Source organism: Danio aesculapii, chromosome 9, assembly GCF_903798145.1.
Source record: "Danio aesculapii chromosome 9, fDanAes4.1, whole genome shotgun sequence".
Lineage (NCBI taxonomy): Eukaryota > Metazoa > Chordata > Actinopteri > Cypriniformes > Danionidae > Danio > Danio aesculapii.
Window position 1 is genome coordinate 24984254 of NC_079443.1, and position 26736 is coordinate 25010989.

At 36.1% G+C, this 26736-nt stretch overlaps 1 protein-coding gene across 1 annotated transcript in view; it reads left to right on the top strand.

Moving 5' to 3' along the window:
• Nucleotides 1–10227, top strand: part of gypc (glycophorin C (Gerbich blood group)) — a 34568-nt gene extending 24341 nt beyond the window's left edge. The window contains exons 3-4 of the mRNA XM_056465261.1: nt 6458–6487; nt 8980–10227. Coding sequence (XP_056321236.1) covers nt 6458–6487; nt 8980–9176 — 227 coding nt within the window. The 3' untranslated portion in view covers nt 9177–10227. The remainder of the gene's footprint in view (nt 1–6457; nt 6488–8979) is intronic.
• The last annotated feature ends 16509 nt before the right edge of the window (nt 10228–26736 follow it).

Below are 26736 nucleotides of genomic sequence, written 5' to 3' on the forward strand. Positions count from 1 at the left end.
CTTTGCAAAAGCAGCAGGTTGCTCTAATGGCACTCTCATGCTTTAAAGGGCACATAGTTTACCTCTTTTTTATGATTTAATATTAATGTGTGCCAGTTCAGGTTCAGTTTAAAACACAATTCAGATTGTTTTATTATAATGTGTTAAAAAGTGTCATGTTGGGGGCGTGTCCACAGTTCGCTGATTTAGGGGTGTGTTGCTTCACATATAGACTAGTTTCGGCTTCCCGCCCAATGTAACAAGGGGGCGGGGCCATGACTTGCTCTGTGTTTGCAACACAGACAGGCAGATTGAAAAGAGGAGGAGAGGATCAGCATTCAGTCATACATGTACGACTCGGACACAGACCAAGCAGAGAGTACAAAATCATATGCGTCTGTACAGTTTTACAGCCAACTGTGTGCTAGTTTCAAGTGCCTAGCTTGTACACAGAAACTAATAACCACGCACACTGAATTAACTTTGACTGAGGCACCGGATGCGCCGCTCGAAGCCGCGACACGGCACACCAGACACTCTCTGTGGCACAGCAGAGACATGAAGTGTCCCGAATCATGGCGCCATGCATTTTTGAATTCTAAACATAGGTTTCTGCAGCAATCCGCGGCGCCCAGCCGCCGACTTGAGTGTACCCCGATAGAAACCTATGTTTAGAATTCTAAAACTGTGCTAGTTAAGATCACAAGGAGCTTCTGGGATCGCGAGAAATGCAAACGGCTGAAGTATAAGGTAGACTCAATGAGAAATACACATGTTTGCAAACCTACCTAAAGATACAACCAATAATTCCGATTAGAGCAATAATGTGGAGAATATTGATCTTGTGTTGAGCCCAATGAGCCTTGCATCTAAAAATAGAGCTAGGGTGTTCCTTTAATGATATCGCTTCGACTCACGCTGAAAATGGCGGACGTGAATCAACAAACTGAGGAAATAATGACGCGCCTGTCAATCAATATTGGTGAGCGGAGGGACCGCTCTCCTATGTAAAGTTGCGGTCAGTTTGAAAACCGCTCCAATTGGTCCACCGTTTTTTATGTTGTTAAATTGAAAAAAAAGCATTGGGTGTGCTTATATCACCCCAATATGACGGTCTATACACCATACATGCACATATGTCTGTCCAAACAGCTTGAAAAGTAGATTTTTTTTACCATAGGTGCCCTTTAAACTCATATTAGTGGACTAATGGAGAGACTGTATATGGGGCACAGATAGTTTCTACAGATGCCAGTCAGTAAGATAAACTGAGACCATTCCAGGGTAAAGAATTTAAAGGAACACTACTACAATGCTATAAGACTACAATTCTACAAAGTTTGTAAAATTTAACGGAACAATACTACTTGTACAATTTTCTGATGAAGAAAAAATGAGAATTTTAAAGTTGTATGTATTGGCAATAGTGCTTTTTTTTAAGCTGCGGTCCAACTGGACTTCTCTCCCCATAGACTTCTATTCATATGCATGCGAATGCATCAGACCAGAAATGCAAGCTCATGCGACAAGTTTCGCAGTTCGCTGCGGTGCAAAGTTCAAGCTTGGTGAACTCAAACCTGCAAAATCACGTCACTGTGTGAGATCAATCGAAGATCAAAACATGACCTCTCTGTACAGAAATTTCAAATATAGACCAATCGCTCGCCTTGTCTAATCATCTTGTTTAATCCCACCCCTTTTCGCAGCGCCGTACTACAGAATTTCGCATTCTCAAACTCGAGTGTGACCGCAGCATGCAGTCTTGGCCTGGACTGTATTTGCAGGACTTGCAAGTTTATTAACCGTTGATTGAATGGAGGAAGATCTGAATGTGAGTCCAGAAGACTAAACGTCTGCAGAAGTCTGGCACATGTCACTAAAGTTTGTTAAATCACAGTCCTCCTTGTTTTAATGGAGTTCTGAGAAAGAGACGCTGTGGAGAGAAAACCTTTTGATTGATTTATAAATCATTCAGAGCCTCTGTGAGTTTTGTCAATTTGAACTTTTCTTTTTTTCTAAAACCAGATAGTTTCTAAAGCACAACTAATTACCGAACTCATACAAGGAGATATTTAAGATCACAAGGATGTTACACCTTCATACACACCGTCATGCCCTTCACATTACCCAAATGTGAATGCTTTGTGTCTTCTTAATTACTCCAAATATAATCGTGCTGTAAACACCAAATCACAATGAGCTTTTAATCACAATGTAACAGGTTATTAGACACTAATGAGGGAGCTTAATTGGTCATGTTTTGGGGGCATCTGCTTGGTCAAACCGGCATTATCCTCTGTTTAAAAATAGTTTGGGGGTCTCACTAGATCCATCTCCATTTTGAAAGCAACATGTTTGATATGCCCGTCCTTCAGTGAAAGTCAAGTCAAGGCAGCAGATGTTGCCTTAGCAATAATTCATGATTATCTTCAATCACTTTCTTTAACGAGCTTTTTGTCCCCATGGTGACAGAGAGAATGAGTCTCGCTGCAATACAGTGGGGGAGACAGCTGTCTATAAAAACAAAGCATCATGAAAGATTCACGTGTGTTATTACAACCCTGGAAGAAAGTCAACAATATGTGTTTTGTGAGGGATCAGTGAAGTGTGGAAGGACGTGATGTACAAAAGAGTTACTTGATTGCACTGCAGCACTACTATGGGGGGAACTTTTATTTTGAAATGCTTTAGAGCTCTAGCTACTTAGAGGGGACATAACCATGAAACAATATTCATCCTTAAAATCAACAGAGGCTATGAGCCGAAATACTAGCGCACAATTAAGAAGAGATTTTTCATTCTTTTTTATTTTTTTTGAAAGTGTACTTTATATCTTCAACCATCTCAGGAGACACTGATATCAAAAACACATAAAAAAAATGCTAATTGACTTGATGTCAATTCACTAACTTGATGTCAAAACGACATCAAATTGACATCTAATATTGGTGTTATGGCCCGTTTCCACTGAGTGATACGGTACTGTACGGTTCGGTTTTGTACGCTTTTATGGCTGTTTCCACTGTCAAAAAGCGTACCGAACCGAACCGTACCGTACCACTTTTTCGGCACCCTTTCGAAAGGGTACCAAACACGAGAAAGGGTACCAAGAGGCGGAGTCACACGCGCAGCTGAACGCTATTGGTTTACAGAGATATGTCATTCGCTTAAGCTACAAGCCAGAATGAAAACAAAAAAGAGTGAAGCGTTAAGAAACAAAGGAGAAGCCGGAAAAAAAGGAGCACATTGTTTTTCAGCAAACATGAACAAAATGCCATGTATAACTAACTTATGTAACATGTGCTGCTGAAGATTACAGACACAGATAAGAGGTATTTACTGACTGTGGGCTATATTTAGTGTTGTTTTGAACCTAAATACTGACGAAATGTCTGCTATATGTAGTTCTTCTGTAGTTGGTAACATATCGAAGACTGTAAGGGGCTGTATGTGTTTATATATGTTCATTTATTTAGTTATTTAATATAATTACAGATGTTACAGTAGGCTGTCTGCAGTTATAATCAACTCATGTTCATTGAGAAGTTAGTAATAAACATTTCTACACAAGTATTTATGTGTATGAAGCATCTGTTTTGTGAGAAGAGCTTCTCATATGATATGTAAGTGACCTGTACAGCTTTATTGTAGACATTTCCTCGAGCGAGAATGACGTCGACTGAAACTCATACACCACGACCACCAAAAGTGTACCCTAGTGGAAACGCAAGCCTGATAAAGGTGACCCATACCAAACTGAACCGTACCGTACTGTACCAGTCAGTGAAAAAGAGCCATTAGTTTTGACATTTTTTACATGTTTTTTGGTTCCAGTGTTATGAATGTAGTTTACATGCATTTTGAGGATTTAAAATCCAGTGTAAATTTGGAGTTGAAGCCTTCAGATAAATAAAAAAAGTTCTGTTTTTTTATTTTTTATTATGAAGATATGAATATATAAAAACAAATGTCATGCTTTAAAAAAATGCTAAAATAAAAACCACTAAATTTCGCTATCTATAATCCATAATAATAACTCCTGTATAGCAGTCCCACAGCATTCTGTCACTCGATGACACTCGAATACCCTGTCAGAAAAGTCTATTGGCTGGGAATGAGCTTTTTACAGTGTCTGCTATAATGTTAATGTTGTTTTTGGTGTGTTTACAGCGATGAATATGGCCACGGTGTTAAATGCACAGTAATCCTGTCTTATTGCCACATTAGATCGTCATGATAACATAATATATGCCTTCAGTGATTTCCTGAAGATAAATAACAAGAAATAAAACAACTGTAATAACTACAGCAGTTGCGATCGTCTGATCTCAAGTAGTAAGAGATTGCGATGACATATGATGACGTGTGCAGGTGCTGTAGTGGTGTCCCATTTCTTAGGGGTAGATTTTGAAGCTAGATTTTGAAGGGTAGGGGTACAAAAATTGAATTGGGATTGGGCCTAAATAAATATTTCATCATGAAATATTTCAATGTATTTTAGTTACCCATCCCATCATAAAGGAGATGCAATAGGACAAGTACCAGACCCACCACCTGTCACAGACATTCTTGTCATACAACTACAATAACAGTACTGGAATTTTAAATTAATAATAATTATTATATTGCATCATGGGGGCGACGCGGTGGAGCAGTAGATAGTGCTGTCGCCTCACAGCAGGAAGTTCACTGGTTCGAGCCTCGGCTGGGTCAGTTGTCATTTCTGTGTGATGTTTGCATGTTCTCCCCGTGTTCGCGTGGGTTGTCTCCGGGTGCTCTGGTTTCCCCCACAAGTCCAAAGACGTGCGCTAAAGGTGAATTGGGTAAGCTGAATTGTCTGTAGTGTATGTGTGTGAACGAGTGTGTATGGATGTTTCCCAGTTATAGGTTGCAGCTGGAAGGGCATCCGGTGTGTAAAACATACGCTGGATAAGTTGGCGGTTCATTCCGCTGAGCGACCCCTGATTAATAAAGGGACTTAGCCGAAAAGAATATGAATGAATAAGTGAATATTACATCATCATATTAGAGCCTCAGCTGTTAAAAAAACACTGTGCCACAGAGCTGCTCTCGATTGTCCATTGCTAGGTGTTTCAGCTAGCTAAACACTCCATATTCAGTAAAATGCTTGTACTGAGAACCACATTTATTTACCACAGTGAGAATGCAAAAGAACCAAACAAGTTAATAATGACATGTTCAAATGTGTGTAAGAGATGTGTCTATTCTGTGTGAAAAACGAAGAAAATTACAGGGAAAGATGAATCATTCTGGTAGCCAGATCTTATTCAAAAACAAACCAGAACAAGCCCATAATCAACAGAAATAAATTCAAAGGTTTTATAGTTCTCATATAAACTAAACATGATAGCAGAGCAGAGCACAATTTTGCTATTTGTTTTATATTTAAAAAAAAGGTAGATATCAAATGCACTCACCACTAGAACATACTATGGTGCTATGATTACCCCACTCTCAGTCATCAGTGTTTCCAGCCTGATCTCACAAGACATTTTACGTTTTGTCAGTTTATTGACTTTCGTACGCGTTCAGTCGTATGAAATTGTACAATTTTAAAAAAGAGGTGTGGCACCTAACCCCACCCCTAAGCCCAAACATCATTGGGGATGAGTAAATCATACTAAATTGTACGAATTAGATCAGACGAATTCATACGAATTAGCCACTAAATTAAAAAGTTACGAATTGCTGTGAGATTGTGTTGGTGTTTCAGCAGTGAATAGCGTTTTGTACACATGTAGTGATAATTTATGGTGTCCACTTTTGTATTTAAATTCAGTTGTCACTATTTAAGCACCACAGTGTGTGTATGCATATATTCTTCCCAAAAATTATGGCTGCATATTATTAAAATATCAGAGAACAAGTGGATATGTGATATGATCATTCTGTTTAAAGTAAATGAAAATATTCATACTGTATACCCAGCTCGTTACACTGTATACCTAAAGAAGATGTTCATGAGACCTCTATAATCATTTATAATGTGACACCTTATGTGACACCTTATGAATATGAAGGAGAATTAACAGATTCTTATGACAAATGTCATTAATGTAATTCGCTCAGTTATGTCATTTTAAATGCAAAGATGACATTGTTTGAGATGTCTTGACATTATCAAGACAACATAACTTGTCATAAACGTGTCATAAACATGATTGTCATGATTGTGTGATGAATATCTTTCTGACCTTTAATTCGGTGGAACAAACTGAATTACATTTTTAATTTGGTCAAATCATTTAAAATTTCTCATGAAAAGTCTTAGTACCATATCATATAATATTATAACAGCATCAACAATATTTGTCTTAACCAAAAGTAGTACAGATTGAATTTGTCAATAACATGAGATCAAAAGTGACAATACTCCGTCAAATATTTTAATATCATAAATGTTTTTCATTATCAAGTCAATTTTGCTTAATCAAAATATTTTCTTTTTATCCCAAAGGGGGACCTTATTTTGAAGCCATAGTTGGAGGTAAGTGTTTAAAAACTTTTAGACTTTTTTCTTTTTACCTTTAATTTAAAAATATACATTCACTATTTCTACTTGATTTGACCCTTGAATGTATTTTCATTGCTGTAACAAAATAGCCAAGGCTCCATAAAAGTGTTGTAAGCCTTAATAAATCATAGAGACCATTTACATGATAGACGTTTAGGTCTAGACACAGTTGTTTTTAAGCCAGTCGTCTGAGCTGTAAATGTCTTGTGGCAGTTCAAAACCTTTCACTACTAACAACTTCAGGCAGCATATGGGGAAAATATCCATTTTGATTACTATGTAGTCCTAGCTGACTATTTGATGCTTTAAAGAGCTCTCCAAGTCAAAACTGTGCTCTGATAAAATTGCTAAGGTACTGTAATGAAGTAAGTATTACCAATATGTTACTGGGAAAAGTAAATTCATTCATTCCAAATGCACGGCTGTAAGTGGAGAAAGATGCTTTTTGCCTCTAGAGCGTGTAGTAACCAGAACATTTTGAGAATAGCACTTTGATGATGGTCAGAGAGGCTTGGATGATTTTTGTACAAATGAGAGGTAATTTGTCCACAAGATGTTTCCTGGCCTCAGAAGATCTCTGGCTGTGCTAAAAATAAATAAATAAATGAAGTACCAGACCCGCAGTTGTCTAACTTTAGCTCATTTACACGTGAATAATCAGTGTGTGGGTTTGTTCTTATGCACAGAAATAATTGGAATCAGTAAACCTCAGCAGGGTTCTAATGATACTTGCCATCAAATCCTTTTTCAGGCAACTGCTTTTGAATACCAGGATACAACTAGTATATTTCATTGTTTAATTTAGTTTGTTAGCACTGTATGTTTCACTGTGGTTCTCTACACACAGCATGTTCTGTAGGTTTGCTTTGGATGCTTGACTGTCAGTGTTTTCGTTAGCCAAATTTACACCTGAATTTAACAAACTGTTACCTCATTTCCCTGTCCTCTCACTTTAATATAATGATGGTAAAATGAATATAGCTAAAGATGTGTCAGGAAATACAAATATTCGACAAAAAAAGAAAATGAGTATCTAGGGCTCTGGGACCAAGCATTGAAGGTTTTTCTCTTAATAAAGCCATTCGGTTCAAGTCTTATAACTTTGTGTTTTTCAATTTTGTTTTGGATTTATTATGCTCAACTCAGAGTTTCTAATGTTATTCTCATTGTTGCTGATTGGTTTGTTTTATAGCTTATAATGCTTTAACTAAGACATTTTAAAATCTGTAAGGGAAAAATAATTACTTGTGAAATCAACACTGTCAAAACAGTGTTCAGTCTGATGTAACATAAAACTCTAATGTACATCACTAATGAGAAAAAAAAAAAACCTTAAAAGAACCACAGTAATGCCAACAAAAAATGTAGAGAATTTTGGGAAAGTGACTGTACGGTTATTACCATATAAGTAAAACTTTGTTAACCAGGTCACAGATTTTTACAGCATTTTCTGTCGTTCTTTACCAATGAAACCACAGACTTTTGTAACTGTAATGTACAGTGCTCAGCATAATTGAGTACACCTCATTTAAAAAAAAAATTGTATCCATTTCTCAGTGAATAAAGGCAATGTATTTTGGTGCATTTAAACAAAACAGATTTATTAAACAGATATATTTAATAACATAATATTTTTGTCGCCAAAAATATTTGGAAAGATAATACAATCAAATTCAAGCAAAATATTACAGAAATGAATCACAACCTACAAAATTTCAACTAAATTTTTCCCACTTTTATTTTACTTTTTTTTGATTCCCTTTATTTTTCCTCCTTTTTAAATTTGTATTTAATATTTTTCTAGAACATATACATTTGGGTGTACTAGTTTTTGGACTGTAAGTTATTTTGGTAGATAAGCTCCAGATTTGCCTTCAGTACTGACTAATCTAATGTATATGCACAAATATAATAATGTATAGGCTCCTATTAAAATACGAATTTAAAAGATAAATTTGTGTACTTATATATGCCGAGCACTGTAAGTAACTGATGAGGAAAATTTAAAAAAAGAACCATATTAACTTAAAAAAGACATAAATTAAGTGTCATGCAGTGATTTCTGGGAAAGTTAATTTACTGTACTGTAATTAAGTAAACTTATTATTAACCAGTTTACAGATTTTTACTGTAGCATTTTTTTTCACTTTGGAATTCACAGCCATTATTAGTGTAGCAGATTTACTAAAGTAATTGTTAGGACAAACTCAACTTTTTTTAAGCTTTTAAGTTTTTAAGCTGAGGCAACAAACATAAGTCAACGAAACAGAGAAAACACACAACATATTCAATAACTAAGTTTCAACTTAGAATGTGATGTTGAAAAAGCTAAAATGTGGAATAATGTTTTAGTCAAGCTCAATTAACAGAATTTGCAGAATAAAGTTACCTTTAGCATGAATAAACGTTAAATACAACCTCTGTGTATGTGTGCGTGTGTGTGTGTGTGTGTGTGTGTGTATTAGTTGTCATTACGGCAGTGGTTCTGGTCCTGCTCCTCCTCCTGGCCGTCATTCTGCGATACATGTACCAGCACAAGGGCACATATCATACCAATGAGGCCAAGGGCACAGAGTTTGCAGAGACAGCAGATGCTGCCCTTCGCAGAGACCCGGCCCTGCAGGACGCCGTGGATGAAAGCAAGAAAGAGTATTTCATATGAGACCATAAACAACCCTTTATACGTGCTATATAACAAACTGCTATGCAGGCTCACATGATGCCTTAATACTGTTTGCTGGAGCAGTGACGTGGAGCTGACTGAGCTTCTGCAAACACAAACAAACAAGAGTGATATGAAATTCCTCTATATGTCAATACTGGAGAGTGATTTCATTTATTTCCATCAGATAAACAGGAAATGTTTGAGTTATACGTAGAACAATATGCCAAACTCTTTGTATTCAAAGCCGGCTGTCTGTACAAACATCAGCTGAGGGGAATGTGATGGTGTTCAGGTGAAGAGAAGGACATTTATAGGACTTATTAAACAGTATATGATGGTGAATGGCAAGACGAAAAAAAAAAAACAGTCTACAAGCTTTTATTGACAAACTAGGAAGTCAGGGAAGGTTGGTTTTTGAAGTTTGCCAATTACAATTTCTTACATATAACTTACATCCTAAAATATTCTTTTAAAAATGCCTCTCAGAGCCAATCTTATACATTTTATAAACAACATATTTACTTTAGAAAAGAAAATGACCAGCTTTGTTCGTTTTTTTTTTGTTTGTTTTTTTCGTATAGATTTATTTACTCCCAAAGGGAAATTCACATGTCACAGCAGAGCTCACCATACAATGAAATAAATAAATAAAAATAGGGAAAAAACACACATCCATATTGCACCCCTTGTTTCAAGCAACGAGTAGACACTAGTCCATGTCTATCAATACAGTTTCAGTTATCAATTTACATTTTAGGTGACGCGGTGACGCAGTAGGTAGTGCTGAGCCTCACAGCAAGAAAGTCGCTGGTTTGAGCCATGGCTGGGTCAGTTGCCATTTCTGTGTGGAGTTTGCATGTTCTCCCCGCGTTCCCCTGGGTTTCCTCTGGGTGCTCCGGTTTCCCCCACAAGTCCAAAGACATGTGGTGCAGGTGAATTGGGTATGCTAAAATTCTGTAGTGTATGTGTGTTCCCCAGAGATGGGTTGCAGCTGGAAGGGCATCCGCTGTGTAAAACATACGCTGGATAAGTTGGCGGTTCATTCCGATTTAGCGACCCCGGATTAATAAAGGGACTAAGCCAAAAAGACAATGAATGAGTGAATTTGCCTTTCATAATATGACATTGATTACACAATCTAATCGCTGTTGGTAAAAATGACTTCCTGTATCGCTTCCTACAAATGAATCTTGATCTAAAAGGGTTTGCACAACTTGTACTGCATGTCTTAAAAAGACGATGACAATCATGGTTCAACATACTGACAAATGTGTCCATCATTCGATCATGTGCTGTGTCATCTATAGTGGATAGTTCTCATTCCACAACAGAACCTGCCTTTTTTAAAAGCGTGTTGAGTTTGGAGTTGTTATCTGATTATTTTGATTAGCTGTTCCACTCAGTGTGTAATTCAATAGGCCTGCAGATTAATGTATTGAATTCAACATTTCAAACCACTTTATTTTAACATGGGTTGTATTTTCAGGAGCCTGTCTCGGGACTAGATGAAACTCGTTAGTCATCAGTTTAGGATGAGAACAGGAAGAGTTACTGGTAAAAGAGAAAAACTGTGAGGAAAAGCCAGTGGGTTATTAGAGGCAAAAATCTTACCCTTATTTATGCAAATGTTAGCCATTATGGTTTTATTTTTACTGCTGATTCTGTATGTAATGTCTTGCGGTCGTAAAAAAAAGCTGATTTTTATAAGTGCTAATTGTAAGGCTGATCTAATGAATGGTTGCTTGTAATTAGAAGCAGTAGTAGAGTTAGGCGGTGGAGTGAATAAATAAGAAAAATATCTGCTTCACATGCCTTCAATTTTTAACTTCATGTTTACACATGCCTTTGCAAGAAATAAAAACAGTTATTCTGCTGTTGGTGTCTGTGTGTGTTTTTATTTTCTAATTTGATCAAAATTTATCCACTTGATTTTTTCCTATCTACAGTAAAAGGTATTTTTGTTTCATTTAAAAACTATAATCCAGATAGCACTTTTTGTACAGCAAAAATGAAGGTGACCATAACTATCAAGCAACTAACAGTCTAAAAAAAATTAAATACCCAATATTTAACAATAGTATGTATAAAAATAATAATAATAATAATAATGGGTTGCGGCTGGAAGGGCATCCGCTGCATAAAAAATGTGCTTGATAAGTTGGCGGTTCATTCCGCTGTGGCGACTCCGGATTAATAAAGGGATTAAGCCGAAAAGAAAATGAATAAATGATTAATAATAATGTTTTCATCTACCTGTCATCTCACCCCCTGGCAGAATGTGTGACTGGGATTCCAGAGCTTGTACCTGACCTGAAAAGTTTTCAAATTTACAACAAATGTACAAAGCTTACTACATTACAAAATTTATTTGTTTACTATAATATATAACTGCTAGTTTAGTTAAAGTGATGAAAACTAGTAGATGAAACTCACCTGCACTTGAAGGCTTCTTTTTGTAGAGTTCAGCGGAGGTGCACAGAACAGAGGTGAGACAAATGCTAGCGTTTAAGTGAGAGGGCTTGAAAAACCACCTGTAGGAAACACACACTCTCCTCTCCACACCAGACACTTTTTATAAACACTCCATGTTTCTGGGAGAACAAACAAAAACTTCTAAACCAACTTGTCATGACATCAATACTGTATTTTGGTGATTTGAAGTGTTTCTTTTGTCCTCATTTGTTAGTCGCTTAAATTACATGTAAATGTACTGAATTTTACAATTCAAAATAAATGTTTTATAATAATTGAATCATTATAACCATTTTATAATTTAACAAATAAAATAAGTAAACAAAAAGGGCAGCAGGCAAACCAGTTGAGCACTGGGAATTCTGCTCCTGCTGTTCTTAGATCTGTGATTTGCCATTTTTCATGGTCCATGATCAATAAATCAATAAATCTACCACCACGAGCATGTACCGCTTTTCTCAAATACTATGTCCCCCAAAAACTGACCCAGGTTGAAAATGGAAACTTTATTGGCTTACCTTTAAGTCTTTTTCACACACGTGTAAGACTCAGAATACAATGCAAAACATTTTTATGAGTCTTTCATGGTGCGATTTTGTTTTGAGTTTAACAGCCCCTGTTATTAGAACATTCTGTTAAACATCTCTTTTTTTTGTTTCAGATATAATACAAAGCAGGTTTGGGACAATGCGAGCCAGAGTAAATGATGACAAAATGTACATCTTTGGTTGAAGTATTCCCTTTAAGCTCACAGCAAGATAGAGCTCATGCTGTGCTCCATTTAGTGATTTTTGGATCAAACAACTAGGCCTCGGGCCATTGATAGTTTCAGTTCCTCTACTTGGGGGAGTAATTAGTGCAGGTGTTACGTATTTGACTGGTGCACGGGGAAACAAGAATTTGCAAATAAAATATGAAAATGTTATCTTGCAAACAGTCTGTGTGGTGATGGGAAGCGGGGTGCTCTAAATATGATCAGTGATGTGTTCTGTGATAAATAATTTTTCAATAAAATTTCTTCTGGAAGACTTTTACAAAAAAAAAATGTACACATTATTCAAAGGCCAGTACAGATGCTGATGCAACAAAATGAAAATGCCAGACATTTCGGAGGTGAGCTACACCGCGAGAATCCGACACGAGTGAGAGATATTTTTCTTTTGATTAATTCTTAGCTTCAAGGATGGAGGCTGAAAATAAGCCCTGAGCACCAAATCTCATCTCACCTTCTCAACCCCCTCCTCCTCGTCCAGCACTCTTGATTAATGACACCTCAACACTAAAGCTTTCTGCTCTGGTGTTTTTTTATTTTATTATTATTTTTTTTTATGTTAACAACTGAGAGGACAATTCTGTGTAATGGCTAGACTGCCTGTCATCACTTATATTTTGATAATCAACACTGACACCTCTATGATTAACCATCTGTAAACAGGAGTGAGATGCGAACAAGGACACAATTAACACCTCCCACAATGCTCTGGCATAAACGCTTCTTTCATAGAGTCACATCCCTGGTTGATAACAGTAAACTGTGAGAATGGAGGAAATGTGCTTTACAAAAGTGTCTATCTGTCTGTCTCTCTGTCTGTCTATCTATCTATCTATCTATCTATCTATCTATCTATCTATCTATCTATCTATCTATCTATCTATCTATCTATCTATCCATCCATCCATCCATCCATCCATCCATCCATCCATCCATCCATCCATCCATCTATCTATCTATCTATCTAGCTACCTACCTGCCTGTCCGTCCGTCGGTCCGTCCATCAGTCCATCCATCCGTCCATCCGTCCATCAATCCATCCATCCAACAAAAAAATCCAATAAGTTAGCTTTGACAAACACCAAACCAGCTTCTTTGTTGTTCTGAAAAATGACCAAATGAAAATGAAAAATACATGGTGTCTACGTGATTTGCAGGTCTTTAACAAGAGGTTGGAAGAAATTTTGTTATTTTTATTGCCTGTTTCACACAGTACAACAGAAAGCCAGAGGTGAAAAAGCAAACTTGGCACTTTACAGGCATTAACAACACTGGCTGTCGTTTTCAAGTGAACTTTAAGACCTGGCCTGGCACTCGTCCTCTTGGCAAGTTTACATAGAGGCCTGGAACCACCAGGAGACCCCTTGTTCTCAAAGAGGATTTATTTATTATGAAACACAATGCCACAGTGCACTCCTTTCCTTGAAAGGGATGTGCTTAGACCCTTTTTATGTATCCTTCAAATCAATTAAATTGTACATGATTGTTGGACATACTTGATACAAAAAACACTGCTCTGCGCATGCAATCTGAGGTGGAGTCGTGTAGTAAAAACTACTTTGGGCTTTAGGCCATTAATTTCCAACAAACACACACATTTGTAAATGAGTGTCTTGGAGCATTTCATTTAAACACTGACATTTAAATCTTACATGAGCAAAAAGAGGAAAAGTGATCAACTGAATTTAATGTCAATGCCATTTATTGTTGCCATCATGCAACAAAACAAAATGATAAAATGATTCACTAATATTAACTAGTAACTTTATTATATTATATTATATTATATTATATTATATTATATTATATTATATTATATTATATTATATTATATATTGTTATATTATATATTGTTATATTATATTATATATATTATATTATATATTGTTATATTATATATTGTTATATTATATTATATTATATTATATTATATTATATTATATTATATAGCATTTTTGGTAGCCTTTATTTAATTTGTATATATATTTTTTATTTGTAGTAATATTTATCTGTTTGTTAAGAATGAAGATGTTTTTGAAACAACAAACTCAGATTTGGGGGTTATTTGGCTTTTTTTTTTTATAAACACTGGAAATAACAACCCATTAATAACATCAATCAAGCTTAGGGCCTGAATGTTGGCATTGCTTGGAGAGTTATTGCTCTGTATATACAATATTAATTACAGTAAATAACTGAACTGAACAATTCTGCCTCATATGATTCATTGACAGTTTTAGTTATCACTGAGATAGGAATGATAATTTAAGTTGCTTCGACTTAAAAAATTTTATTGCAAAAATAGTTTAAATGCAGCTAAGCTACTTTTGAAATGTTTTGTTTTTTGAAGTCACTATAGATTATACGCCCAACTCATTGTTTCAGAACCTGCATTTCCATACTGAAACCCATCATCTACATAGGACAGTAAAAACAAGCGAGCACTTTGTTTGAGGCAAGAAGCAATGCAACCCAACCAACCAATATAATAAATAATTTAAACATACGTATAATTGATCATTTACAGTTTTTCTCAGTCGCTTTAGTACATTTCTCAGATCAGAATTGAAACTTGCTAAACAGTAAGTGCATTTCTCAAAACAACATGTACAAATAGCAAAACATCAAGGGTTACTTAATTCTTATTACTAAATTTCTGTGTCAATGAATGTGTCAGTGCCATCAGAATGACAAATCCTCTTGTCATTGTGTGTGGATAAGACAGTCAAATTACTTAGTCATGTTGTCAATATAGCAGTGTACTCTGGAGGGCTGTTCTGATGTAATCTATGGCTTTTTTTGCTGTTTGTACCGTAATTTGTTGACAGATCATGTCATTGTGAAAAAGGAAAGCAGAGCACTGCATAGCACAAAGAAAAATCTAAATAAAAGTAGAAATGTGAACATAGGACAATCTCCTTTGAGATGCACCTTCATTAGAAAAAGTCAAGATTCACCAGGGAGAAGTCTACCAACTGTAGACAGATTTAGAAAAAAAGACTAATAAAAAATATTGAAAAATGCATTATGACAAAATACAATGACAACTCGTTCAGCCATTTTGAATGTAAAGACTTATGCCATCTACAAAGGATTAAATGTTGGAGGAGGTGAGACTATTCAACAGAGACCAAAATAATACATTTAAATCAACACGACATAAGCAATTGATAATGTAGAAAACATCAGAGAATTGCAGATAATTCTTTGCATGGATGTAAAAAGGAATTTGCAGCTTTTTTGATGTGCACAAGTGACACAATGATGTAAAGATTAAACAGGTATTGATAATTTCAATTCTGATCTGAGAAATAAACCAAAATGACTCAGAAAAGCAAGAATAATGGCCACATACCTACGGTATATGCTTTTGCCACTACACATTCATATAGTATGTGGCCATTAGTAGTACAGTCACAGATAAACAAAGCCTCAATACCTATATAGCAAACTTGTTAATCCATGTTATGGTGACAAGTATAAAAGTGAACTGACCCCCCCAAAAAGCAAAATTGTAACCAAATAAGTCTGTTTCTAAACAAAAAAAACATCTACAAGTCTGAAAAAAAAACAGATAAATATCAAAATATTTTGGTATTTCAATACTAATGACAAATGATCAGGGATGTCAGTATTCTCCAGGTTATTTCTAAAGCTTATTTTAATTTGCTCTTGATTCTGTGAAAGGATGTTACTCTGCCTTGGAAGTCAGTCTGAAAGCCGTTTCCCTATTGGAGTTTCCCTCATACAGACACACACAGTCTGTGAAGTGACCGACTGACTGTACAGCGAGACAGCAAGACACCTGCCTGCAAATCCTCTGATGGAAACCTCAAAGCTTTGTGTTTGCGCCGCATTTCAACTGAGAAAGACTTGTATGACTGAATATAACCGTAATGAACCTCACTGTATGCCTTTACAAAGCTGAATGAGAGAGTAAGTGAGAGGAAGAGTTCACTAGGACTTCCATTAACCTACTTTCCCTCCTCATTCTGAATTCAGCCATGGGTGCAATGGGATCACACTCTTTCCTCTCTGACATAATGCTCAAAACAACATCCCGTCAGCAGAGACCGCTCCAGATCTGCTCTCTACGTCCAGCTGTGTGTCGTGACAGGGTCAGAGAAGGCTGACATCTGTCCTTCGTGGGGTGGCTTGAGGGAGCTGCCCGCACAACTGGAAATCCAGCAGATATATTTAGACCACGAGGACAAGGTTGTTCATCTTGAAAATGACTGTGACTCTGTGCAACCTTGATGCCCTCTGCAGCTCCACAGGAGAGGTTGGCCTGGCTAAAATCCACAGTCAAGGTGCTTTGAGTCCTCCTGTGTCGAAGGACTTCACTCATGCAGGTGGGTGGAGAGCAGCTCATTGGACAAATTCTTCAGAATGATTTGATTTATTCACTTATTAATTTGTTTGTTCATTCATTAGTCCATCCATCTGTCCTTTGATTTATATATCAATTTATTTATCTAGATGATCAACAGACAAGATAGAAGAAACTCAACTTATAATTTTATTATACTAACAAAAGGGTGTGATTGACTGTATTTCACTTTCCATTGCCTTTTTTAATAGTTGTTTTGTTGTTAGTCTTGCTATTTAAAAATAGTCATAACTTGTTTTTAAATATTAATGGTAACACTTTAAAATAACAGTACATGAATAATGATGTGTTAATACATCCTGATCTCACAAGAAAACGTAAGTATTTTACGTTTTGTCAGTTTAGTGGCTAATTCGTACGAGTTCAGTGGTATGAAATTGTACGATTTTAAAAAGGAGGCGTGGCACCTAACTCCACCCCTAAACCCAACCATCATTGAGGGATGAGCAAATCGTACTAAATTGTACGAATTAGATCATACGAATTCATACGAATTAGCCACTAAATCAAAAAGTTACGAATTGCCGTGAGATTGTGTTGGTAAATATGTAAATTAAACATTGCTTTATTATGAACTAATGATGAGTTAAGACATGCGCTAATCATGAACTAACTTTAACTACAACATGAGTCCATGTCTGAATAACAGCTACCTTAATTACCTGTTAGTACATGATTGTTTGTTAATTAATGTATTAATTACCACATTAGTTTATGCTTAATTCAACCATCCTGAACTCATGACGTTAATGTATAATTATGTCATGACTTTACTTGGAGGGGCACATCATTATTAACCCATTCTTAACTACTCATGAACCCCTTAGTCCTTATGCATGTCCGTTTGGTGCGTCTACACTCAATAACACTAGAAAAGTGTTCTTTCAACATCAACATGAACAGTTTAAACACAGGAGTTGATGAGTAGTTAAGGATGAGTTAATGATGATGTGCCCCTCCAAGTCACAACATAATTATAAATTAACAGCTCATGAGTTCATGTTGGTTACGTTTAGCTTAAGCTGAAATGCTAATTAATACATTAACAACATGAACTAACAAGTAATTAAGATTATGCACACATGAATTCTCGTGACTCGTGGTGTAGTTAAAGTTAGTTCATGAATAACTTGTGCCTTAACTCTTCATTAATTCATAATAAAGTGATGTTTAGTTTACACGTTAAAACTGTTATTGTAAAGTGTTACCACATTACTTTATGCAAGAGCATAGAGAATATCCCTGTCTCCTTGTATTTGCCCTTCACTTTCAATCTGTGGGACTATTATACATGTTTATCATCACCTTGGAATTATAAGGTTCTTTCTGCTCTCTGAATGATTTTGAGATTTTGAGCTTCAAAGTTTTTGCATTCCATATAGCAAACAATATGTGTGTAACATTTGAAATAAAAAAAGTCTGTAAACAACTTATAAAAAAATGTAAACAACTTATAAAAAAACATCCTATAACGTTAATAAGTTGTCAATTTATAAGAATATGTCAATAACTCAATTTTGACAAAAATGTCAGATAGAGCCTTATAATTCTAAGATGACGATAAATTTAATTAGCTGTGTAAAATATTTTGTTTATAATTATTATTATTATTTTTTTTAATTTAAGATAAAATCTAACATACTTTTACATCATTATAATAATATACTTTAGAACAAACACAACTGTAAGCATGTTTGAGATCAACTAAAAAGGTATAATATTAGATACTAGATAAAGTAAATATTGCTGTTTTTAAAAAGTAATAGTTACGATGCAAAATGTGTGAAAGTATTGTTCAATACAGTCTTCATCTTGATACACCAGGAGAGAGATATTCTGTAGAACTGTATATTAATCCTTGTTAGAGCAAACAGTCCACTGCAACTGACTGACTGTCATCAGTGTGCAGTTATTTTCTTTAAATCACAGTAATGATTCCGGTGACAGTCTGGCAGTTTTTATTATGTTTTCAGAAATATAATTCGACAGAAAACACTTAAACATACCCAATGGCCCTTAAAGGACACTTGCTCTATGCCATTTGTAAATGCCTGATGAAATTTCCATATCGAGTCAGCACTCTTTAACAGTGTTAACTCTCATGAGGATACAAACGGCTCACCACAGATCATTAGACAGCGAGGGCATGTATGAAATAACATAAACACAATATGAAAAAGGAAACCGTTTGTAAGCAACACTCCCAAGCTGTTTCCTATACATCCGGACAGGTTTACTCCTGGACAAAGGAAGTTATAGCCATTAAAAGCACTGAGACATCAGCACTAGCATGTGCAGTCATCTCAGCAAAGTCATTACATCCGATGTTTGCTCAGACAAGTAATATGAGGTTTTTGAATGATCAGGTACATGTTCCTAACCTGGTTACAGCATGATATTCCAATATCCAGAGAAAACTGTGCTGCTAAATGCATTTAAGGATTCAGAATTTGGTTTCATGAGCACAAAGATGAGAAAGAAACGATTCCTGACCCCACAAATGACCAGATCCGAACCTATAATGACCATTCTAAAGCAGATTTCCACCTTTAAAAAATATTTTTGAGGAATGGTGGTAAGTTCTGCTACACAAACGACTATTGGACTTTTATGACAGAATTCTATGTACTAAACCATAACCAAAATAATGACAGTCAGTTCTATCATCATTTACTCACTCTCATGCTGTTTCAAATCTGTGTGACTCTTTTTCAGCAGTGAATCAAACCATTTTTAAAAAAAAGAATACAATTACATTGTTGTGGTTACTGCTAATTACGCACTGTAAGTAGGAAGATGGATGGATGGATGGATGGATGGATGGATGGATGGATGGATGGATGGATGGATGGATGGATGGATGGATGGATGGATGGATGGATGGATGGATGGATGGATGGATGGATGGATGGATGGATGGATGGATGGATGGATGGATGGATAGATAGATGGATAGATAGGTAGGTAGATAGATGGATGGATGGATGGAGAGATTGATAGATGGATGGATGGATAGATAGATGGATGAATAGATAGATGGATAGATAGATGGATAGATAGGTAGGTAGATAAATGGATGGATGGATAGAGAGATGGATGGATGGATGGATGGATGGATGGATGGATGGATGAATAGATAGATGGATAGATAGGTAGGTAGATAGATGGATGGATGGATGGATGGATAGAGAGATTGATAGATGGATGGATGGATGGATGGATAGATAGATGGATGAATAGATAGATGGATAGATAGATGGATAGATAGGTAGGTAGATAGATGGATGGATGGATGGATGGATGGATAGAGAGATTGATGGATGGATGGATGGATGGATGGATGGATGGATATTTAGGTGGATTGATGGATGGATGGATAGATAAATGGATGGATAGATAGATGGATGAATAGATAGATGGATAGATAGGTAGGTAGATAGATGGATGGATGGATAGAGAGATTGATGGATGGATGGATGGATGGATGGATGGATGGATGGATGGATACATACATGTTGACAATACAATTATTTCTACACTTTTAAATGTAGAAATGGCAAAATGGTGCAACCATTGTCGGTAAGTCTCACTCCAGTTGGAACTTGATCACAGCCCACTATTTGATGATGCCGACTCTATAGAATTTTTTTTCATATAAAAAGAGCATATTGGAGTTTACAGCAAACAATTCTGACAGAGCTTTCTAAATGTTTCAATATAACAGTAGTCTGCTGCATGCTGCATAATGTAATATGCAGATCAGAAATTGCACTATACAAACTACGTACATTCAGCTTAGTTTTTTTTTTTTTCAGAACAGAGCACTAAAACAGCAAAGATACTACATGCAAACTATATAAGCTATCAGCTGCAATTTATTCCTACTGATTTTCCTCAATAGTGTGTGCAGAGATGTTGTCTTGAAAAATGATGCCATTATATATCTGGAAACTATTCCACTACAGCCTCTTAACATATAACTCAAGGCATCCACCTTCTGACTCGCTGTGCATGAATCACAGGCTCCAGTCTCTCCAAGCACACAATGTGCAGTGAAACCATCTTATAGTTTCAAGCAGAGGATAAATTCTGGAGAAGAAAATGTGTGCAGTCGACTCAAAGCTGATGAGTCAGCCCTGGTCTTCTTATGCGGTGTGTTTAAGAGGGCCATTACAGAGGGGCTGCAAATCCCCATAAGGCACAATTACCTGAATGAGCTGATTTATCTCTGCTCATCACAGACTATTATTCCTTGAATCCAAGAGTCCCAGCCAGGCAAGAAATGCGTCGTATGGAAAAGAGCAGGCGATAGGTTTGTTTATGGGGAAAGTGCTGCTTTATTTGTAATGGGTGGATGTGGATGCACTGGACATTCGGCTCTGTGTGAATACTTCATAAATATCGAGCTAAACAAGCTACATGCTCGTTTAAGTGCTCGTTCGCATTTTTGGACGCAAGCACGCTGTGGCTTTGATATGCCTTCACAGCATTGCATGCTTTGCTCACCTGCAAGTGAATTTAATGAGGCCATTACAGTGAAGAGCTGACATCTCTGTTGTGAAGAGAGGTATTCATGGAAGTAAGATGAAACTGCTGTATCACAGCAATTATTTGTAACCTTTGGATATTGCTTGCGTGAAGCCTGGCATCAAACCAAAGTAATCAGTAAAAGTCTGTAAGCGTTCATCGTTTGCTTTTGGTTTAACATCCCAGCACCATGGCTGAAAAACAAGCTGAAATGACACTGAAAGAGCGCTTTATTGTATGAACTAATGGTCATGCAGAGCTTTGTTAATATTTAATTAGCATTTTATACCGAGGGAGTAAACTTTTTTTATTTATTGTTTTTATTTTTTCAATTAAAAAGCTGAACAGAAAGTGAATGCCCTTAACGTTGTTGCAAAACACTGTGTCTACAACAACCGCTACACTGACCTTGTCAAGACAGGTGCATCATGTTTCTCTTGCCTTGAATTTAAAATGGAGAAATTTACATGCATATCTGAACACTCGAGAAAAAAAAAAGAACCGAAAAGCTGATGGGTGTAACTTGCATCATAAAATAAAGCATGATGTACATGAATCTGCTCGTAATAATAGCTGGAGGTCATTAAATTTACAACAAAGGCAGGAAGGAACGGAAAGAATGAACGGGCGGATTGAAGAACAGACTTAGAAAGCCAGACCAGGTGTGACGCAAAGAGCTCAGGGTGTAAGAGTTTTTTTTCTTCTGTCTTTTTCTTTGACAGAAACAAGACAAAACACGGGGCTCGTAGGGGCCCTTTGTGTCTCGACGGGTAAATGCTTCTGCTCTTTGAAGCAGCTCTACCTTTCAGGTGTTCATTATCCCTCAAAACAAATAGCTCCTTTACACGGACGTTTCTCATTTGTTTAAGACAATATCGTGTAATTAAAATCTAATCAGAGAAAGGAGGGAATCCATGAATATTTAAATCTGTTTGGCTTCTGAATCCTAATGAAATGGTAATTTATGATTGCTCCGGGCTTAATTCTAGCCAGGGAGCAAATTAACTGGATTTCCAGAGATTCCCTTAAGAAACTCACTCTTTTTTTCCCCATTGAGTGTGCTTAACATATGGAAATATGTTTAAAACATCTATTTAAAGCTCAGACAAATAAAACATATGTGAAAGTACTTGCTAATAGGAGCTGAAATATAGGCATTTGTTTTTTTTTTTTTGTTTTAATATCAGTGACATCACAGTCTGAACAAACTGAATTTAAGATTTGACATGAAAGTGCCTCAACATGAAGAGCTTTTGACAAATTCTTCATCTGATAAAAGATAGGTGAGAATACCTGATATGAAATGAAACCTGTTTTCATCATGGCAGCTTAGTTTGACTAACATTGTAGAAAATATCAAAAACAAGGCTTTCAAATCTGGACGCCGAGACATCAAAGAGAGTTACCTGACAGCCTTCTCAAAGGTGACAGAACATCCCATAAAAGCAGACTGACCACCGAAGCAATTACTGCAAGCCAAGTTTTAATGTTCCCATGAGCTGCTAATTGGAATTATCATGGTCTCAAAGATTTTTCTTCCAATTACATCATTTTTACTCAAATGTGGTTTAGAAATTTGACTATCCTTTTAAAGTAATTTTCAAGATCCAGACTCTAAAATAACACACATGTATTATAGATCTTTTGAGAAAAAAATTGTTGCAAATTTATTAAAAATAAAAAACTGAAAAATCACATATCCATAAGTATTCACAGCCTCGAAGCTGTGAACCTCTAAATTGAGCTGAGGTACATTCTGTTTCCACTGATCATTCTTGAGATGTTGATTGGAGCAGCAGTTTAATTGGAGTTCACCTGTGGTAAATTCAGTTGATTGGACATGATTTGAAAAGGTATACACCCGTCTATATAAGGTCCCAGGGTTGACAGTGCATGTCAAAACACAAACAGGAATTGGAATTGTCGGTAGACCTCCGAGACAGTAATGTCTCGAGGCACAAGGCTGGGGAAGGTTACAGAAAAATTTCTGCTGCTGTGAAAGTTCCAATGAGCACATCATCCGTAAGTGGAAGATGTTTGGAACCACCAGGACTCTTCCTAGAGCTGGCCGGCCAACTAGGCTGAGTGATCGGGGGAGAAGGGCCTTAGTCAGGGAGGTGATCAATAGCTCAATGGTCACTCTGTTTGAGCTCCAGCATTCTTCTGTGGTGAGAAGAGAACCTTACAGAAGGACAACCATCTGTGCAGCAATCCACCAATCAGGCCTGTATGGTGGAGTGGGCAGACAGACGCCACTCCCCACCTGGAATTTGCCGAAAGGTATCTGAAGGACTCTCGGACCATAAGAAATCAAATTCTCTGGTCTGATGAGACAAAAATTGAACTCGTTGGAGTGAATGCCAGGCGTTACATTTGTAGAAAACAAGGCACCGCTCATCACCAGGCTAATACCATCCTACTACAGTGAAGCATGGTGGTGGCAGCATCATGCTGTGGGGATGCTTTTTTCAGCAGCAGGAACTGGAAGACTAGTCAGAATAGAGGGAAAGATGAATGCAGCAATGTACAGAGACATCTTGAATGAAAACCTGCTTCAGAGTGTTCTTGACCTCTGACTGTGGTGACGGTTCACCTTCCAGCAGGACAATGACCCAAAGCATGCCGCCAAAATATCAATGGAGTGGCTTCACAACAAATGTCCTTGAGTGGCCCAGCCAGAGCCCTGACCGAAATCCTATTGAACATCTCTGGAGAGATCTGAAAATGGCTGTACACTGTCGCTTCCTATGCAACCTGATAGAGCTTGAGAAGTACTGCAAAGAGGAATGGGCAAAAATTCCCAAAGACAGGTGTGACAAGCTTGTGGCATCATGTTTAAAAAGACTTGAGACTGTAGTTGCTGCCAAAGGTGCATCAACAAAGTATTGAGCAAAGGCTGTGAATACTTCACTATGTGTGATTTTTCAGGGTTTTTATTTTTAGTAAATTTTCAACAATTTCCAAAAAATCTTTCTTCACATTGTCATTATGGGGTATTGTGTGTGTGTGTGTGTGTGTGTGTGTGTGTGTGTATATATGTGTATATATATATATATATATATATATATATATATATATATATATATATATATATATATATATATATATACACACACACACACACACACACACACACACACATCCCTGTGTTTTTTTTTTTTTTTTGCACTTGTGAAAAATTTTGGGTTCTGTGAGCATGATCACCATTTATTCAACTTGAAAATGACAAAAACACTGTATTATACATGCCATGTCAGGTAGATTGTCATATCACTTTGTTGAGAGTCTCGATATGATGTTGTAAAATGCTCCCGAAAGCCTATAGATTAATACACACACTTATGAACGTTCTATGAAAGTTTGATGATCACATTAGTTTATCCGCATAAGATATGCTTTTATCACTAGTTTCTGCTTCTTCACTTTGGATCCAATTCTGTGTCATTTAAGATGAATAATAGCATCCCCTACTGTAAAACACTAAAGTGATGATTTCAGTCAATGACAAAAACAAAGGTAAAATATTTCTAGTGTCCAGTGAAAATTAACAATAGCCCTGTTTCGCAAAATGTTGCCAGTGTTCACGTCTTGTCAATCAATACTGTTAAAAGGTATACTGGTACTCAACAAATCCTGGTTTGGTAGATAGAAGTAGCAGAGGTGGAGCTGTTAGGTGGGTCACTACTGACCTAAGCTGGTCAACCAACTCACAATCATGGTAAAACCTTATTGTAAGTGTGTTCTATAATAAAATTCTCTATAGTATAAAATGTAACTTTTAAAACATAAATATGGAACTTCATTACTTTGTTGACTTAAAAAAAGAGGAAAAAAGGTTACTTTTAAAGCAATTGATAGATATTACACTAAAGGAACTAAATGAACCATGTGCATGGCTATAAAATTTAAGTCAACTTAATAGTTTGAAGTTACATCAGGTTTACTCACTTTAAGTAATGTCAACTTGTCAATTTTTACAGTGAAGATAAACCCCGAATGCCAAATATAATAGTGGGACAGTTAGTAAAACTATGTAGAGGTTATTAAAGCAGCATCAATTATGTATTTGATATATCTTGGTTAAGATCTCTCAAATTTCAAAAAAGTGAGACCGCAATTGTTTTTTTAACTGTAATATAATGCAGAAATAAAAGTGAACATGGATTTTCTATAGACACCCATTTTATGTTAGTCGATAAACGTAAATAAATAAATAAATAAATAAATAAATAAATAAATAAATAAATAAAATGTTTAATTTAAGTGGCTCATTTACATTCTGGCATTTAGGTTTTGTGTTGCCGGCGTTCTCCCTTTATTGCTGTTCACAAATTACCTCACATTGAGATTAAAAACAGAACTTTTGATGAGCTCAGTATAAGTAGTTTAGTTTTTTCAGTTGCAGAATGTTGCAGCTATTTATTCACTAAAAATTGACTAGTAATCGAACTGAGTATATCAGCACTTCTCATCCATGAGAATGCATCAACGGAGAACAAATTTTAGGACTCATTGAGAACCAGCTGGCATTTTTATTTTAATTTGCCTGCAGGTGAAAAAAAAATGGTTTAAATAACTGCTTGATCTATTCCACAACTTCTCTTAAATTAAAATACAAAGGTGTTTAAATAATATAAAAATCATCTTGACTTCATCACCAAGTAAAAGAATACAAACTATAAACTGAAAATTTCGCAACTTCTCTCAGTTGAAAGTGTGGAAGACATCCCAAAATAACCCATGATCACTTCGACAAGTACACAAGCAATCAAAGCAAGCATATCATGTTCTCTCCTCACATGTTAATGATTCATTTTAAACAAGGTGTGAAATCTGATTAAAGTCACATGAGGAAAAACTGAGGGTTGTCAAAAGGAGACCCACTCGTGATGGTCAGACTGTGAAATTGTGGCCCCGGGTTTTCCAGCAGTGTGAAAGCTTCTCTTTAGAGGCACCACAAAAGGTCTTGAACTTCCAAGTGAGGCAGATGTCAAACAGTGATGGGCTATTATCACATCTTCCAGCAAGATCACACTGAAATCACACTTAAATTAAACAAGAAGATTTGGATAAGCATGAAGGCTGAAAGGCAAATAACAAGACCTTGGGCTGTTCAAAATTATTTTCAAACTTAAAACTACTTTGTGTGCTTTGTAGTAATATAATATAATATAATATAATATAATATAATATAATATAATATAATATAATATAATATAATATAATATAATATAATATAATATAATATAATAATTAAGTAGCACAATTACCAGGATCCATTTCAATTCAGAAGTCTGTCCTGGTCACCAAGACTGCAATTATTTCATGCAGTAAAATAATTATTTGTGATTTCAGAACTATTTAAAATGTCATTTATTTAATCTGTTTGAGCAATC